Consider the following 20072-nt stretch of genomic DNA (forward strand, 5'->3'; position numbering starts at 1 on the left):
AGAAGACTGTAGCTATTCCTCTTCTTGACTCCTTAATCTTCCAAATGTAAGATGTCTAAGATCCATTTTTGACGAAGATCTCCACGCCCGCAATTTGGTCTAGTGCAATCAATGATAGTATATCAGGCACTGCAGCTGGATGACGAAGTAGAAGGCACGCTGTTCTGGGAGAAAGACATTCCATTTCCCAAATCCCTTGGAAATGGGGTACTTGGATGGAAAACACTCTGGCAGTCAACAGATAGGGAGCTTGCGATGAAGATGCTTTCCCAAACATCTATCATCTTTTGGTCATTGCCTACACCCTACCGATCACAAGCGCAGAAGCTGAGCAATCATTTTCACTGATGAAATAAATCAAGACCTGCTCTAGGTCAGCAATGCCTGAAGGGCAATTCTCTGATCTCGCATTGATTGCCACGCACAACTCCGAGAGATTCGAGGTAGAGGTTCATGAGAAATGCCACTAAGCCTTTGTAAAGGCTCTTTCAAGCTAGTCTGTTTGATTTAAACTATCGTTGTTGCACATGCACTGTAGGCTTTTAGCCAGACATTGAAAATTGCCGGCTAGAAGGCACATTTTGCCATACAATTACAAGTGAATTTTCCTTGTATTGAATTTTCCTTGTAATGGGTGTTCATAGGACGGCTGGACACCCTTCTGGCTACACCATTGTTGCACTGTACTCTTATTCCTTAGTGTCTCAAATTTGACAAATTTATACCTCTGAAGTCAAAATGAAGAAAATCTACAGCCTTGCACTCTCATTACAACCCCCTCTTTGAAAAAATCCTGGATCTGCCTCTGGAGGGGTACTTAACTTGAATTAAAAATTTATTCCAGCATTCATGACCTGATGGGCAACCTTTCCCAAGAAACAACTTGTAGATATCATATAGATGAAGACTTCATAGTATCAATGGGTACCAACCAAAGTGCACTTTCATTTGCAACCTTAATTGAATTATATTATATTATAAAGTATAAAATTAAAAAGCCTAAATAAATAAATAAATAAATATGACTAAGTAAATAACAATATTGATCCTTCTCCTCAAATGTGAAATATAAGTACGGCGATTTTCACACTGAGTCTACACTGTACATGTATTCAATAAGGAAAGTGGTAATGTATAATTGTCACCTAGCCTAGTGATCTGGGGTCATTCAAAGGATGTTATTCAGTAACATCCACTGAAAGGTCCTTTACTCCGTGGAGATAGAAGAGGCTTGAAACTTCAAAACATCCTTTAAACGGAGACAGTGGCATCTTCTTGTTTGAATCAATCGAGGGATGATCGAAAAAGCAAGACAAGACCTCGAAACAAACATCAGATCATCAGACAAATCAGAGTATACGATCGAAGCAGAATCACAGGTATAAAATATATACCACGAGACGAGCGTGACGTCATATGTTTACGAAATCCGACCGAAGATGAAAGAGCCTTTCGACGGATGTTAACGAGTGCTGACCGAAAAGTAACCGTAGTAGATTGTGTCTGTAGTGTCTGTAGTAAGTGTAGTATCTGTAGTAGGTGTAGTAAGTGTGGTATCTTTAGTATCTGTAGTAGCTGTAGTATCTGTAGTAGCTGTATATGTAGTAGGTGTAGTAAGTGTGGTATCTTTAGTATCTGTAGTAGGTGTAGTATCTGTAGTAGCTGAATATGTAGTAGGTGTAGTATCTGTAGTAGGTGTAGTATCTGTAGTAGATGTATATGTAGTAGGTGTAGTATATGTAGTAGGTGTAGCAACTGTAGTAGCTGTATATGTAGTAGGTGTAGTAGCTGTAGTAGCTGTATATGTAGTAGGTGTAGTATCTGTAGTAGGTGTAGTATCTGTAGTAGCTGTATATGTAGTAGGTGTAGTATCTGTAGTAGCTGTATATGTAGTAGGTGTAGTATCTGTAGAAGGTGTAGCAACTGTAGTAGCTGTATATGTAGTAGGTGTAGTATCTGTAGTAGCTGTATATGTAGTAGGTGTAGTATCTGTAGTAGCTGTATATGTAGTAGGTGTAGTATCTGTAGTAGCTGTATATGTAGTAGGTGTAGTATATGTAGTAGGTGTAGTATCTGTAGTAGCTGTATATGTTAGTAGGTGTAGTATCTGTAGTAGCTGTATATGTAGTAGGTGTAGGATCTGTAGTAGCTGTATATGTAGTAGGTGTAGTATATGTAGTAGGTGTAGTATCTGTAGTAGCTGTATATGTAGTAGGTGTAGTATGTGTATTTGTAGTAGGTGTAGTATGTGTATTTGTAGTAGGTGTAGTATCTGTAGTAGCTGTATATGTAGTAGGTGTAGTATCTGTAGTAGCTGTATATGTAGTAGGTGTAGTATATGTAGTAGGTGTAGTATCTGTAGTAGCTGTATATGTTAGTAGGTGTAGTATCTGTAGTAGCTGTATATGTAGTAGGTGTAGGATCTGTAGTAGCTGTATATGTAGTAGGTGTAGTATATGTAGTAGGTGTAGTATCTGTAGTAGCTGTATATGTAGTAGGTGTAGTATATGTAGTAGGTGTAGTATCTGTAGTAGCTGTATATGTAGTAGGTGTAGTATATGTAGTAGGTGTAGTATCTGTAGTAGCTGTATATGTAGTAGGTGTAGTATATGTAGTAGGTGTAGTATCTGTAGTAGCTGTATATGTAGTAGGTGTAGTATATGTAGTAGGTGTAGCAACTGTAGCCAACAAAGGTTATTTGTAGTTTCCTAGTGCCAGGCCTCATTATTGCGCGCGGCTGATGCGTTTCGGGTCACTTGGTCTGAGGGAGTTTTTGAATTCATTGACCGAGAAGGCCTGGGAAGACGCCGTTCAGGGACCAGGCAATATAGTAGAAGAGCTCCTCTGCGCATACGCGCCAAGTCAGAAGCGTGTGCATTGGGCAAGATGGCTCTTGTATTGGGGTAGAAAATGAAAAATGCAACCGTATAACGTTTTCAGTCCCTAAGCGAGCGCGATGTTGTAGAAGGCCTAAATGTAATAAACGACCCTAAATGTAATAAAGTCCTAATAATAATAAGCGCCGCGGCGCTAATTCGCGTAAATTCGGTACATTTCCTTATGTACTGTGAAACTTAACGTTTACAAATAATTTGCTTGTAAACGGCAAAGTAACAGTATCTTTCTAAAAAAGCAATATTTAAGCAATAGAAAGCTTTTTTCCTGTGTTTGCATAGCCTAATATAAACACTCGAGGGGTTGGGAGAATTCGAGACAGTTGTGCAAACCCTCGACGTTGTCTCGGGTTTGCATAACTGTCAAGAATTCTCCCAACCCCTCGAGTGTTTATATCAGGCTATGCAAACACAGGGAAAAAGTTTTCTATTGCTGTTGTAAAATAACTTTCCCGAGAAAAAAGAAAAACTCTTTGTTTAGGTTACTGATTAAAAGAGAAATTCTTACCAGTCGCGTAGTCTTGTACACGAAGCTTAATATACGTGTAATCAGTTCTTGTTTTGCAATAAAGATGGTTTCCAAAAAAGGGATTTTCTCGCTTAAAATGTCATCTTAAGCGAAAAAAAATTGGCACAGCATATTTGTAAAGATTTTCCAGGTCTCATCCGACGAGGGAATGGGTAAATAAAGTAACTGTGTCCCCAGTCGAGTTTTCAACTCAAAAACTTTTTAAAATTCGTGCTTGTGTGGTCAGCGCGCGAAGAGCAAAACATCTTGACTCCACACATGTTTACATACTCTCATGCAAACACATCTCTCGGCCAATCAGAGCGCGCTCGTACTACCTTAGTTATTTATAAACGTTGTTATAAGCTGTGCAGTAGTCTTTAGGGTCTGTTTACATGAAGGTGGGGGACCCCAGATAGGTATGCGGCGGGTCACCCCACCTATCATGTAAACGGGATCAAATTAAAATGAGAGATTATGTGGACAGGCGGGTTACCCCACCAAAGCGGGTTACCTCACCTACCTGGGGCCCCCCACCTCCATGGAAACAGGCCCTTAGACTTCTCGTTTTTTGTTCTTAATATTTTAGCTGATTAGATCTCTAGAGATCCAACGTCGACAGGCAACAGGATCAACGTTGAAAAGCAACAGGATCTTCTTTCACGGTTTTTGCAGTAAATTTCTTTAACAAAAATGAAGTATGAAAAACTTTTTAAGGCTTACAAGTTTTTTTTTTTGATTTTGTCCCTTTACAAGCAATTTATTTGTAAACGTCAAGTTACACAGTGCAGAAGGAAATGTATCAAAGCTTACTAATTTTTTTCTCCAAAAATGCGGCGCTCATTTGAGGGCGGCGCTTAAAACCATAGTAATACCTCTTAGTATCGTATTTACGCGAATAAGCGCCGCAGCGCTTGTTAAATTCTTTTTTATTTATTTATTGATAAATAAGTACACAAAGCACAAGTTTACGATAATAAGATGCTAAAGCCAGAGGCTTATATGGCGTAGGTCAGAGAGTTACAATGTGCTGCTAAGTTACAATGAGAATAAAAATTAATAAGTACAAGATTAACAGAGGCAAACTATTACAAGATATAAAGAATTATTACTGCATATAAAGCAAAATAAACATAACAATTAATGATACTGTGCAAAAAGTAATAAAGAAAAGAGTTTGAAGGTAGAAAAATTTGAGTTCAATTTAGTTTAAACTTATAATGATTGAAAATAATCTCTCAGTTTATGTTTATAACTAAAAAGAGTAAGTGAACTACGAAGTCAGAGAGGCATGTCATTCCAAATTTGAGGACCCTGTACCCGAAGAGAAAAAGAATGTTTGTGAGTATGAAGATGTAAGTTGTCTTTTTGCCTGGTGAGATATTGATGACAATCAGAGTTAAGAACGAAAAGAGATGAAAGAGGAGAAGGCAAGAGCTTCTGCATGTGAAGGAAAACAAAGCAAGAAACTTGGTACTTATAAATAGTAAATATGTTGAGTATTTTGAATTTTGTTAAAGATTGAGTACGTATGTGCACGTGGTGGAGAATGAGTAATGATTCTTAAAGCTTTCTTCTGGAGACGGAAAAGGGGTTGTAAATGAGAATAGTATGTGGATGCCCAAATAATAGAACAGTATTGAAGACATGGGAGTATTAAAGAGTTTTATAATGTGCAAAGAGTATTAGAAAGGAAAACTGTCGTGATTTGATAATAATCCTAGTGGATTTGGCAAGTTTGGAAGAAATGGCTTTTATATGAGCCCAAAATGCAGCGCTTATTTGAGTAATTACTGTAATTTGTAACTTAAGAGTTTATTACATTTAGGACAAAATGTTATTACATTTAGGACTTTATTACATTTAGGGTCGTTTGTTACATTTAGGCCTTCTACAGATGTTCGCCATGCATCACAAGACGAGGCTGCAGGAATATTCATTTGCAGCGTGCTCAAGGGTGTTTTGCATGTTCATTGTTATCTTTCACATCTTATATATCTTCCATCTAGTCACGTATGACCAAGATTCACGTCGATGGAATCGCTACAGAGTTTGTCCCTAGAAATTTCTTCTCAATTTGAGTCCTCTCTGACGACAAACATGCGCAGTTTCGTGACAAGGTTAAGTGTCAGCTGCTACATGACCCCACTCCCTCCCTGTCATTCTCGACACCAGAGACATCGGGAATTTTTGGCCGCGCAGAGAAGAGAGCTCTGGAATCGACAAAACTGCCCTATTTCCTTTCATCAAAATTAAAGACCGAAATTTATTTTTACCCCCTTTGCCCTTTTTATTCTTTTAGTACTCTGGTACTGTTTACTTGCACAAAATCTACTTCCCTCAAGTTGCTAATAAAAACAAAGCACTAGGCGATTAGCATAAAAAATATACATAGTTTTTTGTTTCCCCTTTTTTAATAATAAAGGAAATTAATAAAATAGTGTATATCATCTTTAAGTAATCTTACAACTCTTGTTGGTTTCTTTTGTTCATCGGCGGCGATTCACGAGGATTTCAATATAATCAAGCAGTAAACAACTTATTTTTCTTGTCTGAAAAAGAAATTTATTGTTTGATCATGGCTCCTAATGATTTAGTTAAACCATGCTAAATGGAAATATCTCTTACAGTATTGTAGGTGGTGATGGAATACTCGCAGGAGCAGCTGAATTACTTTAGACTCTGCTACGTCGTATTTAATCTGGTTCCAGTAGGACTGCGGCAGATTTTTAAACAGGAATGGGATTTCCTTTACAAGACAATTCTACGCGGAGAATGGAAAAACTCAGCACAAAATGGCCGTGATTTCTACAGCAGGGAAACTAAAGCAAGTCGGAAGAAAAACGCTCGGTGCCTGGTAACAATCCAGAATGGTGACACGGCAGAGTGGGACTGCACCTGTTTGTTTTTTGCCATCTTGTACTCAGACAGTATCGGTAAAACCTTAAGTCCAGCTGTCCGTAAAGATGTCGATGATATTCGTCAAGTGCGAAACGGGATCGCCCATATCACGGAGGCTAACCTGACAGATGCCGACTTCCAAACTTCAGTAGATCGAGTGTTGAACGCTTTTACATCCCTTGGTCTTCCTATAACTGAGATCCAAGAAATAAAGAAGCAGAATAGCTTTCCAACAAATGAAGTGGAACAAATTAAGAAGCAAGTTCGTGATCTGCAAGCTGAGTTAGATCAGACAAAATCTGACTTGAAGGAGACAAAAAGCACACTTCAGAGTACAGAGGTTGCTCTGATTTCTGCAAAAGACGAAAACAAGGCTCTCACACAGGAAATAAATGCGAAACTTCAGCCATTTTGCTTTCTCACATCGCGCCCACCCCACGATATCATCAGGCGTTCGCATGACATTGAAAGAATCACAAACAAAATGGAGGAACTTTACAGTGGTACCAATGGAACTGTTAGTACGGTGTATTTGTCAGGAAATCCAGGATGTGGCAAGAGTCAACTTGCCAGGGAAATCGGAAAACAATTCTTTCGTAAACGACCCAACGATATTGAAGATCTAAACTTTGTTGCTACACTGAATGCAGAAAGTGTTGAGACACTTGCTGAATCTTACATGGCCCTTGGAGGACACTTAGGGCTAACAGAATACGCCTTGACAAGCTTAGAATCTTTAAAAAATGAGAAGCCTCTTAAAGCAATTCAACAGCTCCAGCTGCTGATTATGCCGAAGACTAGTAAGTTTACCAAGTGGCTTATTATTGTGGACAATGTAATTGACTTACGCTTAGTCCGCACCCTACTACCTCAAACTGGTAGCGAGGAATGGGGAAATGGTCAGGTGCTGATTACTACTCAAGATAGCGGTACAATTCCCCAAAACGCTCCTCACACGTATCATGAATCGTTAAGTAAAGGAATGATGTGTGATGAGGCAGTGGAATTGCTGGAAACAGTATCGCAAATTTCAGATCGAGAACTAGCTGAAAACGTCGCTGAACGTCTTGATTTTCAACCACTGGCCTTAGCTGCTGCTGCTTATTACGTGCAAACTGTTGTGAACAGTGGGTCTTTGCATTATAACTGGAAAGCGTACCTCGACGACATATCAACATACGACCAACGAAAAGAGATTGAAACCGTCCTTGCGACTGAAAGTTCGGCCTATGCTAAAACAACAACGACCGCTGTTGAAATGGCCATCCAGAGAGCTGTTGAAGCGGACGAGGTTCTTCGTGAGACATTCTCCTTTCTTTCGCTCTGCGCTAACGACGATCTCCCACTCGAAGCTGTTTTGCAGTTCGTCAAAGTCCAAGTGAAGGACCAACCAGAGGAGTTACTGAAATCAAAGATTGTAAGATGTTCTTTACTTCTTGTTTATTTCGAGGAAGGCAATAAACAAAAAACGTATTTGCGCCTGCATAAAAGTGTTCATGAAGCATTGAAACAAAATGAAATGTTTAATCTAAAATCATGGGAGACCGACCACAACATTGCAAAAGCACTTAAGATTTTCCAGTCCCAACTTGAAGAAAATAATAAGAATAATGCGTTTTTTAAAAAAATGATGCCCCACTGTGAAACTTTACTTAAGTTAATGACGTCAGAGTTCAGTTCGGATCAAAGATCTTTTAAAGAAAGGTTTACGCCCTTTTTAGATTTGGATATATTTATTAATTGGCTATGTACTCTCGCCTATGACTTTCGAAAAAATTCCTATTTCTTCTTTGCGAAAGATTTGGTCGATTTAGCATGCAACCTATTGGAGAATATAGACGAAACTATTTCAGGTGCGTTAACTCGTAAAGCGAAGATTTTCGACATGAGTGGTGAAGTATACAGAGAAATTGGAGAATACAATCAAGCCAGAGAACTTCACCAAAAAGCACTGTTGATTCTAAAAAACATTTTCGGTGAAGATAATGGCAATGTAGCAAGAAGTTATAACAACTTGGCCTCAGTGTACAACAGCCTGGGAGAATACAATCAAGCCAAAGAACTTTACGAAAAAGCACAGATAATTGGTAAAAGGATTTTCCGTGAAAATGATGGCGATGTAGCAACAAGTTATAACAACTTGGCCTCAGTGTACAAAAGCCTGGGAGAATACAATCAAGCCAAAGAACTTCACGAAAAAGCACTGATGATTAGGAAAAAGATTTTCGGTGAAAATCATGCTGATGTAGCAGAAAGTTATAACAACATGGCCTCAGTGTACACCCGCCTGGGAGAATACAATCAAGCAAAAGAACTTCAAGAAAAAGCACTGATGATTACGAAAAAGATTTTCGGTGAAAATCATGCCGATGTAGCAACAAGTTATAACGCCTTGGCCTCAGTGTACAACAGCCTGGGAGAATATAATCAAGCCAAAGAACTTTACGAAAAAGCACTGATGATTAGTAAAAGGATTTTCGGTGAAAATCACGCCGATGTATCGAGAAGTTATAACAACTTGGCCTCAGTGTACAACAGCCTGGGAGAATACAATCAAGCTAAAGAACTTCTCGAAGAAGCACTGATGATTAAGAAAAAGATTTTCGGTGAAAATCGTGCCGATGTAGCAACAAGTTATAGCAACTTGGCCTCAGTGTACACCCGCCTGGGAGAATACAATCAAGCCAAAGAACTGTACCAAAAAGCACTGATAATTAGTAAAAGGATTTTCGGTGAAAATCACGCCGATGTAGGGAGAAGTTATAACAACTTGGCCTCAGTGTACAACAGCGTGGGAGAATACAATCAAGCCAAAGAACTTCACGAAAAAGCACTGATGATTAGAAAAATGATTTTCGGTGAAAATCATGCCGATGTAGCAACAAGTTATGGCAACTTGGCCTTAGTGTACAACAGCCTGGGAGAATACAATCAAGCCAAAGAACTTTACGAAAAAGCACTGATAATTAGTAAAAGGATTTTCGGTGAAAATCACGCCGATGTAGCGAGAAGTTATAACAACTTGGCCTCACTGTACAACCGCGTGGGAGAATACAATCAAGCCAAAGAACTTCACGAAAAAGCACTGATGATTAGAAAACAGATTTTCGGTGAAAATCATGCCGATGTAGCAACAAGTTATGGCAACTTGGCCTTAGTGTACAACAGCCTGGGAGAATACAATCAAGCCAAAGAACTTCACGAAAAGGCACTGATGATTAGGAAAAAGATTTTCGGTGAAAATCATGACGATGTAGCAACAAGTTATAACGACTTGGCCTCAGTGTACAACAGCCTGGGAGAATACAATCAAGCCAAAGAACTTTACGAAAAAGCACTGATGATTAGTAAAAGGATTTTCGGTGAAAATCACGCCGATGTATCGAGAAGTTATAACAACTTGGCCTCAGTGTACAACAGCCTGGGAGAATACAATCAAGCTAAAGAACTTCTCGAAAAAGCCCTGATGATTAGCAAAAAGATTTTCGGTGAAAATCGTGCCGATGTAGCAACAAGTTATAACAACTTGGCCTCAGTGTACACCCGCCTGGGAGAATATAATCAAGCCAAAGAACTGTACGAAAAAGCACTGATAATTAGTAAAAGGATTTTTGGTGAAAATCACGCCGATGTAGCGAGAAGTTATGACAACTTGGCCTCAGTGTACAACAGCCTGGGAGAATACAATCAAGCCAAGGAACTTCACGAAAAAGCACTGATGATTAGGAGAAAGATTTTCGGTGAAAATCATGCCGATGTAGCAACAAGTTATGGCAACTTGGCCTTAGTGTACAACAACCTGGGAGAATACAATCAAGCCAAAGAACTTCACGAAAAAGCACTGATGATTAGGAAAAAGATTTTCGGTGAAAATCATGCCGATGTAGCAACAAGTTATAACAACTTGGCCTCAGTGTACAACAGCGTGGGAGAATACAATCAAGCCAAAGAACTTCTCGAAAAAGCACTGATAATTAGGAAACAGATTTTCGGTGAAAATCATGCCGATGTAGCAACAAGTTATAACAACTTGGCATCAGTGTACGACAGCCTGGGAGAATACAATCAAGCCAAAGAACTTCACGAAAAAGCACTTGTGATTCGCAAAAAGATTTTTGGTGAAGATCATGCCGATGTAGCAACAAGTTATAACAACTTGGCATCAATGTACCACAGACTGAGAGAATACAATCAAGCCAAAGAACTTCACGAAAAAGCACTGATGATTAGAAAAAAGATTTTCGGTGAAAATCATGCCGATGTAGCAACAAATTATAACAACTTGGCCTCCGTGTATGACAGCCTGGGAGAATACAATCAAGCCAAAGAACTTCACGAAAAAGCACTTGTGATTCGCAAAGAGATTTTCGGTGAAGATCATGCCGATGTAGCAACAAGTTATAACAACTTGGCCTCAGTTTACGACAGCCTGGGAGAATATAATCAAGCCAAAGAACTTCACGAAAAAGCACTGATAATTAGTAAAAGGATTTTCGGTGAAAATCATGTCTATGTAGCAACAAGTTATTACAACTTGGCCTCAGTTTACAACAGCGTGGGAGAATACAATCAAGCCAAAGAACTTCACGAAAAAGCACTGATAATTAGTGAAAGGATTTTCGGTAAAAATCATGCCCATGGTAGTAAGAAGTTATAACAACTTGGCCTCAGTTTACAACAGCCTGGGAGAATACAATCAAGCCAAAGAACTTCAGGAAAAACACTTATGATTGGCAAAATTAAAAGATTTTTGGTGAAGATCATGCCTATGTAGCAACAGGTTATAACAACTTGTGTAGTAGGAAACTTGAGGGAACAGTAATCCTCTACAATGAACTCAAACGCTTTCTCTCTTTAAACTGTTTTAATGTAGATTACTTGTTGCTCATCTTTTCACAATCAAGGCTGGCAGTATCTCTCTGACAAGACCTAGTTACAGCTCCTTTTATCCTAACTGAATCTGGACGCTGCCAATCTTACTCAAACTTAAAATAATCTTACATCAGAAAAAATTCGATTGGCTATAAGAATTATTAACATATTTTCCTTCGAGGTTGTGTCGTAATAGCAAAATCAGTTAAAACTCCAAAATTCACTTTTGTCCAGCGAATGTCCAGTCAAAACAAAACAGTCAGAGAGAGACAAAAATTACAAGGAATATTTACGTGAATGAAAATCACATATGTACAATTACTTACTCTAAAATGTACAACTTGTCAATTCGCGTACAGTGCTAAAGTTGTCGTTTAAAAGCTTCTTGTTGGAATATCGTACAATAGTAATTATTCCCGGCTTTTTCCATACAAAACTCTAGTCAAAAATCAATTAGCAAGATATTTTCATTGCGAAAGCCTTAGCCTGTTCCCCAGTTTCCTCCCGTTTTATTTTGATGTTTGTGCTTTCTCAAGTCAGCGGACCCGACTATCTCGGGGCCTGGAACAGGCTACGAAAGCCTTTAAACAAAGATATCGCTCATTATAAATTTTAACTAGTAACTTGAATTAGGCAGTATCAAAAGCTTGTTTATCACAACGAGTTAACTAAGATAGTCTGTTGGACAAGGTTTTCTTTGGAAGCACACTAACGTTTCGATTAAACCACTAAAAACGCGAAAGATAGTTAAAATAGGAATGTCCAAGAAAAGACAGCTTGGCAAGGTCAAGCTTCTGAAGATTTTAGGAAAAACCAATTAAGCCAATTAATGTAAGATAACAAACAAGTGTCGTTAAATTTACCAGAACTAATTAGATTAAGAACCTCTGTGTGGGTTAAAACAAAAAGCATCATTCCTTAATTGAATAGCGGCACTTGGCAAAGAGAAACCGACGTCCAAAAGAACATCTTTATGCCAAACCTTATTTTAAAAAGAAAAACAAATAGCTTTCGTAAACCCAGTACATTCTAGCAGAACATATTTATATAACAATTCAAAACACTCCACTCAGTGATAATAATAATTAAAATGTATTAAAATAGCAATGCTTGATGATTCATTAACCTTCATTATTCGATAAAGGTAGTTTCAAAGAGTTTTGGTGAAAATCATGCCTATGTAGCAACAAGTTATAACAACTTGGCCTTAGTGTACAACAGCCTGGGAGAATACAATCAAGCCAAAGATCTTTTCGAAAAAGAACTGATGATTACGCAAAAGAATTTCGGTGAAAATCATGACGAGGGAGCAATAAGTTTAACGCCTTGGCATCAGTGTACGAGAGAAGGGGAGTATACACAAGCCAAATAAGTTTACGAAAAAGCACCGTTGATTAGGAAAAAAATTTTTGGTGAGGATCATGGCCATGTAGCAAAATATTTGCCATTAATAAGCACTATCATGAACTTTATTAATATAGTTTGAACAAACTTCATCAATACATGTTGGAAAAAATGTGGGATAGCAATAACTACACTATAAACAAGAAACGACCCAACTCTCGAATTGAGGGAATATCTGTAATTAAAAAGCAATATCATCAACACTCCTCCGTCGCCAATGCCTTGAACAATCATTTCTGTGATGTAGCATCTGACGTGGCAACTTTCCTGCTTAAATTCAACCGCCTCTTCAAATCATATTTAACCCTGAGTATAAGAAGAAGTTTTGTTTCAGTCAATTATTTAGTTAAGTTCAGGTGTTTCTATTATTAAGCAGAAAACCTCGACAGAAATAACGGATATCATAAACCTATCATTGATTCACTTGCTTTGCACTAATCGTCGTTCAATCTCGGTACCCCCTTCATCGAGTAAAATATTTGAAGAATATGTACTTGTCGAATTGATGTTTCATATTCTTTCCATGATGTATTTGCGCCTAATCAATTTAATTTTTTTAATTATTTTTTTAAGCACCCCTGACTGTTTAGTTCAGTTAATTGAACAAATTACCAAAAGCCTTGATAATTGTGAATTTGCAGTATTGGTCTTCTTTAAATTAGACCTTAGTAAAGCCTTTGCATTCTCTTATCTAAATTGTTCAACTACGGCATCCAAGGCCTTGAAACTTTGTAGTTTCTTCAGCATCGAAGGCAAATAGTTTAACACTTTAACGGTGTTTTCAGAGATTCAAGCTATCAATTTGGGAGTGGCGTGAGCGTGATTTGTTCTTGGCCCAGTTCTTTGTCTGATCTATTTTATTAATTTTACTAGTGATACTACTTTTCCACACGCCTCTTTGCTGACGAAACTTCACTCACTGCGTGTGGTAAAGACCTCGATAAAAAAGAGAAAAAAATATGGTAGAACCTCCTGTAGGCAACCACCCATGTTAAACTTAGTCTCTTATCGGAGAAGGTCGCTTACGAGAGTCAAACTGCGAGAGATCTTTCACAAGGAGAAGACCGGACACATCTACTTTTTGGAGATAATGAGTTGGGTGCAATTTCTAGGATATAATATCATTTTTGCTGTAAATCCGTTTTGTTTCTTTAAGTTCTTCTTTATACCCTGAGTAGCGTGGTAAATATTCAACGGATTTAAAGATTGGACCATTGTATCAGTAGTCTGCTACACAGCCGTTTTTAGTGTCATCACGCAACGCAATGGGGAGGAGCGTTGCGTGACGACACTAAAAACGGCTGTGTAGCAGACTATTGTATCAGGTGCCGGCTTATAAGTGTCGCAGAAGCCGCAAGAAAACTTTTGGTGTTTGGAAAAGTGGTTGCCAGTTACGAAAGGTGGTCGCACATGAAGGTTCGACTGTGAATGTACTTTCAAAGTTCATTTCCCTTTAGTCTGTTATCTTTAGTCATAAATCGGTTGACTGAATCGGAGGACTTTCCTTTGTTTTTCCCTATTGAGGTAGGGTTTTTGGTGAGAGCAACTGAAGGAGCATTTTATGTGACCTCGCTGAGACACGTTGAAGTGCCGATAAAAAGAAGAAAATCATGGTGTATCTTATTCATTCAACCCAGGGTAGGAGGGGGTAGAAACTTCCCTCCCCAAAATGCCCAGCTTCCCTCCCAAAAATGTTGTTATCATTACAGTATATAAGTAACTATATCGGATAAATCGTCCAGAGGCGACGAGGTCAGTGCACACACTGTAACATTTCTCAAAATTGTGTCTCAAAATGCACCAGATTTTATCTCAGCGCATATTCTTTTCAAAAACTTTCTGGGGGGGGGGGAGGGGGGGCATGCCTCCGGACCCCTACTCAGGACTTCTCCCCTAAACGATAAATCCTAGATAGAGCCCTGGTTCAACCCACTGCCAATCTCAGCGTACGAGATAGAACTCTCCTCGAGTTAGAATACTGTAAAATTAAATTGGTTATAGGCTTGATAGTATAAGCCCACTGGCTTTAGATGGAAGCGTTCAGCCTCCAATTAAAAGGCCTCACCTCCCTCGCCTAAAACACTTGTTCGCCTCTTTCTTTGTGCTACTCTGCGAAGGCCCATTATTCACCCTTTTGTCCCCTCTCTAAGAAACGTGGGCCCCTTTCCTTGAAAGTTGGTTAAGTTTAATCCAGGAAAGCCAAATTCAAGCATGGTTTTCTCGTCTAAGAACATGCAACTAGAGGTTACAAAATACTGTTGAGCCTTTTAATATAATACTACCAGAAAACAGAAAATGTTGCCTTAAGCAATACATAGGAATATAAAATACAAAAACGGAACAAAATGTTAATCCTGGATTAATGCTAATTGGCCTTTCAGGAATCGGGCCCTGGTCCCAATATGCTAAAACGAGTAACTCAAGTAAACAATTGCCACAAGAACAAAATGTTGATATCATTTCTCATGTACTTTGCCTATAATTGAGGGGAAAATTCTTGAAGACTACCAAGTGGACAATAATATTAGAATATTATTCTAACAGATGCTGTAAAATCTTGGAAGATTTCTTCATAACACTGCCGCTTTAAATGGTAACAGCAGAAAAAGGTTGGTTCGTTTAATCAAACATTAAATAGAACTACAATAACATACTGATACCCCTGTATGAATTAAGGAGTTGTCACTTTCCACTCTAACATTGACTGAATACTAAGCAGCTATATATTTAAACCTGGTTTCAATAAACTTGATTTTCCCATTCCCTCAAAGGGGCAGTGTCATTCTCTAGAAAAATTAAATGAAAATAAGAGCAAAAATTTTAGTTAATTAGCATTTCTAGTCCAGGGAAGCCATTCCTACAAGTTAGTACATACTGTCAGGCATGTAATGGTGTCAATATAGGTACGTATCATCTTGAGAAAGGCAAACTGACACTTTCAAGTCCTTTATATGTTTGAGTAATTTTGTACTTTAACTTGATACATGCAAGGCTGTGCTCTAACAAAAACAATCCAGGGAGAAAAAATTCTCAAGCTTTGGAATCTAGTGTGACCAAAATTGTATTTGTTGCCCAACAGGAGAGGCAGTGTAAGATGTGGCCTCCCATGCAGACGTTCTTAGGGGTTAGTCACACAGGGGAAAAAATGATGTTGACAGATCATAGGCTTAATTGAAAAAACATTCATTAGAGGTGATCCTGTCTGTGATCTAATAGCAATTCAGGCAGAAAATGACATAATAAGGACACCGCCCCTTTAATTGTATGAGCTTGTAATGTTTTTAATCAGCATGCTGAAAATATCTTAGTCTGCTACACAGCTGTTTAGTGTTGACACATATCTCTCCTATGAATGAGTTTTATATGAAAGAAATAAAGACACAACTTTTGCAGTTGCACAAAGAAAACCTGATAAAAAAAATTGGAATTTGAAATCTGAAAGAGGAGGAGATGTTTACACCCTTCCTACCCAGACAAAGACAATAGTATATCTGTAGTCAAAACATTGTGTCTGTTGTCAATAACTGAACACAAAATCAGTGAAGGTGAACGTACATTATTTGCAAAAATTTCAGGTAATTTTAATTTTTGGCTAAACAGTACCATAAAAACAACTTTAATAGTTAACTTTCGTGGAGAAAGCTTACTGATTAGACTTTGCTCCTGTTCTTTTTACCACTGAGAAGGATTTTCTTTCATTCAGGAAAGATATAGCTAAAAATTTCTATTTTGCATTAATAGGATTGAAACAAAAGTTGAAGAAAAAATCCTTGAAACACAGATAAACTTGATGATTTTGTGTTGCTTGTGAAAAACCTTGGGGATGAAGTTGTAACTATCACTTTCACATGCTCAAAATAAAACGTCCAGAAGTTTTTGCCAGTATGTACGCAACATATTATGTGGAATACAAAACTCAGATAAAGCATAAAAGAAAATTCCAAACAAACCCAACTATAAAATCTTCTAAACAAACAAATAAAACACAGAGTTATGCAAAAATCTCATTCAAGAACAATAATCATATTTAGCATCAAGCAAATTAAGTTAGCAGGTGTAAATGTAATCTAAGTTAAGAACTTATAACAAAATGCAAAATAACATATTGCAATCCAGTTTGAATGCACTTATGATCACTTACAAGCTAAAACACATTAAGGCAACATTAATAATATTTTTCTCAACAGCATAATTTCAAGCAGATGTCAACAAAATAAACAAAAATAAATGATTTACGTATTTTAAGTCTCTAAACTTGCGTGCGTGGTCACAAAAATGATGACATAAATGATTAATCTACTTACGGCCTCTGAACTTAACGCAGGCAATATATTGCTCATTCAATAACGATGAATTTCTGTCCAAAATAAACTTTGTCATAAGTGGAAGCGCTTAAGTTATATTATCAAGCATATTTTTTTTTACACTTTATACAGTTTCTAGTGAAAAATAGGCAAATAGCGTACAAAACATACGTAGATTTCATTGTCAAACAAAATATGAGAAATATTTCCTAAAGGAAAGTCAGTAACAAGGCCCACATATTCAGCCATGCAAGAAAACCAGTCTAATGCTGTCTTGAAAATGACGACTGGGTGAATGGCCAAGTTGTTTTCGAACACTAATTTTTTCGATCACGCGATTCTTGAATAATTTGTCTCTTCATATTAAAGCCGTTTGATGAAGCTTGATAAAATCAAGTCTATTTCATGCACCATGCCGAGATGAAAAATATTTCATTCGGGTCTTTGTCGTGTGATATATTTAGTGATGCTGTTTCTTACATCAAATGCGCTCGCCCTCCGTGTATAACTTATGCAGGGCATAATATCGAGCGATTTTTCCATGAATCGAGGGCTATTTCAGTACAGTCATACTCGAATGTTACCTCTGGGGCCGTAAAATCTTTGTTTCACTCTGAAATAAAACTTCTGCCATGCATATATGGTTTTGCTCGACCAAATCCAAAATCCAGATGTAATCCCCACGATTAAGAACATCAAGTATTTGACCATAAATACAGTGAAATCGGGTTTGACTTGAGCTATTGGGTAATCAGGACAGTTTTGCCTGTGACTTTCAATGCACCTTTGCTGATAAACCCAACCCACTCTCCAAGACTCTTGCCATTCTTCACGATTTGATTGCTCGTAAAATAAACATCCTAGCACGGAAACGGCTGGTACGGTGTACAGTATGGAAAACACGCCGATGCGAATCATTAACTTCTCGATTTTTTCCCTCTTAGAGTAATCATCTTTTAAAACCGATCGTACTCGAAATAATGACACAAATCCCGCTATGAGGAACGTAGCGCCGACGAAAAAGTATACAAACAGAGGAGCGAGAACATAACCCCGAAGCGCGTTCAGATCTGAAAGCCCAACAAAGCAAACACCGCTCAGTTCGTCTCCATCAACTTTTGTCATCAATAAGATCGCGATTGTTTTAACCGCAGGAATCGCCCAGGCTGCGAGATGAAAGAATTGTGCGTTTGCCTCGATCGCTTCATGGCCCCACTTTAGTCCTGCTGCTAGGAACCAAGTGAGTGTTAAAATTACCCACCAAATTGACGAAGCCATGCTAAAGAAATAAAGCAGCATAAAAACCACAGTACATCCTTCGTGTTTAGTTCCTTGGACAATGACTTTAGAGCCTGTTGATGATTTTGTACACGAGAGACTGTCGCCAGCGGCAAAGCCGATGACAAAAGCAACAGAAACCATGAAGTAACACCCTGACAGAAAAATGATAGGTCTCTCCGGGTATCGAAATCTCCTCATGTCGATAAGAAATGTTAAAACTGTAAACAGTGTTGAAATGCAGCAAAAGATCGCCCATAATCCAGTCCAAAGGCGGGCAATTTTTCGTTCCCTCTCGTCGAAATAAATGTTTTCGCACATAGCTCCACATTTTTTCGCTCCAAAGAACGTATAATGATCAGTCTCGATTTTTTGATTGCCAGGACATTGAAACTTCACCGCACTAACGTCGAATGTGTATGGTTCAGTCGTCACCGACTCATTTTCCGGCGGTGTTGTCTCTTTAGTAGGCAGAAGCCCTCCGCCATCACCTCGGCCCGTTGTATTCTCGCCAACGCACATAGATGTCTCTGTCATTTTGGGATACTTTTCGCAGCTAAGGGACTCTGGCCACGTGAAGCCGAAGCGTTCCATGAGACCTTCACAGCCGTCGCGGGCGCTCTCACAAAGCCCACGACAAGGGGGTACTGGCGTTTCCATAATCGTACAAATCGGAGCGTACACCGAACACAAGAAAAACGCTAAGTACTTGGAACATCCAACTTTCACAAGTGGGAAAAACTGATGAACTTCAAGGGCAGCTTCCTCCTGGGTTCTGTGCCTTAGCATGTTTGGGAATATTGTTTCGTTGTACTGTAGACCTGTGCAGAGAGGGATTGAAACTGGTTCGCACTTCTTTTGACAGAAGCAAGGCAACAAACAAACGCTCAAGATCACCGCGGGAAGCAGTAATCCCGAAAAACATCTACCCCAAGCTTCTGTAATCATCTCGCTGCTTTCGGAGCGGCTGCAAGAATTCAACTCTCCTTTTCTTTCGAGGGAAACACAAAACCATTCAGCTCTAATCGGTCACAGTCTGCAAACGTTAGAATGAAATGAAGTGTCAACGAAATTAGCATAGTTTAGAACGCGCACTGTGATTGGCTACTGGTGATAGGAGATAATAATTGAAAAGTATATCGAGCTGTGATTGGACACAATATCATGATATTTCTAATTAAGAGTCAAACATCGTCTCGATGTTAAGGCCACCGGATATTCGATCACTTCCTTTGAAACGCTCTCTGGTGTACTTTTCACAATTGGAATTTACTCGGTAAAGCGGCTTTATTATAGTTAGCTTTTAAATATTCACTAATGCGCACTTTACACCAAACAGTGCATGATAAAGATCTTGTGTTTTCGACCTTTCAAAGCCACTCTTCGCCAAAAATCAACAAAGCCTCCCCCTTGCTGTTCTCTCATTATCAACGAAGAGAAGAGCATCTGCACAAATGCGAGGCATGTTGATGTTTTTCGGCCAAGGAATTAGAATTTTTCATATTGTTCTCAGCGGGGAGTCGAGTACCAAAGTAGTAGTTCTGGGGGCTTACATTTGATAAATTCCGAGTGTATGATAAACAAACCTTCTAAAACCACGATAGAGGATCTTTTGTTGTAAGATAAACCAGACGCGAGATAACCGGCCTATTTGATAGTTTCATGAAAAAGCTTTTTGTTGCGGGATATGAGGTTTTCCGAGGTATGGGCGTTCTTGAAATTCTTTAACGCACCGCTTTCTTTTGCTTTCTTTGTTCTTGCATTTTATTTGTTTATTCTCGTGATTAACAAGGTGTTTGCCAAATATCCTTTTTATTGGCTTGCCTATGTCATTACGTGTTAACACAAGAATCAAACCTTAACAGAACGTGTGAGGAACAACCGCGATATTTGATAGGTACACTTCGAATG

At 38.5% G+C, this 20072-nt stretch overlaps 2 protein-coding genes across 2 annotated transcripts; one reads left to right on the forward strand and one right to left on the reverse strand.

Moving 5' to 3' along the window:
• Window positions 1-6197: 6197 nt before the first annotated feature.
• LOC140924036 (uncharacterized) lies at window positions 6198-12547 on the forward strand. The gene is made up of 2 exons (XM_073374039.1): window positions 6198-10858; window positions 12320-12547. The coding sequence occupies exons 1-2, from the start codon at window positions 6788-6790 to the stop codon at window positions 12545-12547; spliced, it is 4299 nt and encodes a 1432-aa protein (XP_073230140.1). The 5' UTR covers window positions 6198-6787.
• A 2349-nt stretch (window positions 12548-14896) lies between these two features.
• LOC140924212 (frizzled-7-A-like) lies at window positions 14897-19221 on the reverse strand. The gene has a single exon (XM_073374247.1). The coding sequence runs from the start codon at window positions 19107-19109 to the stop codon at window positions 17451-17453; it is 1659 nt and encodes a 552-aa protein (XP_073230348.1). The 5' UTR covers window positions 19110-19221; the 3' UTR covers window positions 14897-17450.
• Window positions 19222-20072: the final 851 nt, after the last annotated feature.

The sequence above is a fragment of the Porites lutea genome, chromosome 14 (genome assembly GCF_958299795.1).
Source record: "Porites lutea chromosome 14, jaPorLute2.1, whole genome shotgun sequence".
Classification (NCBI taxonomy): domain Eukaryota; kingdom Metazoa; phylum Cnidaria; class Anthozoa; order Scleractinia; family Poritidae; genus Porites; species Porites lutea.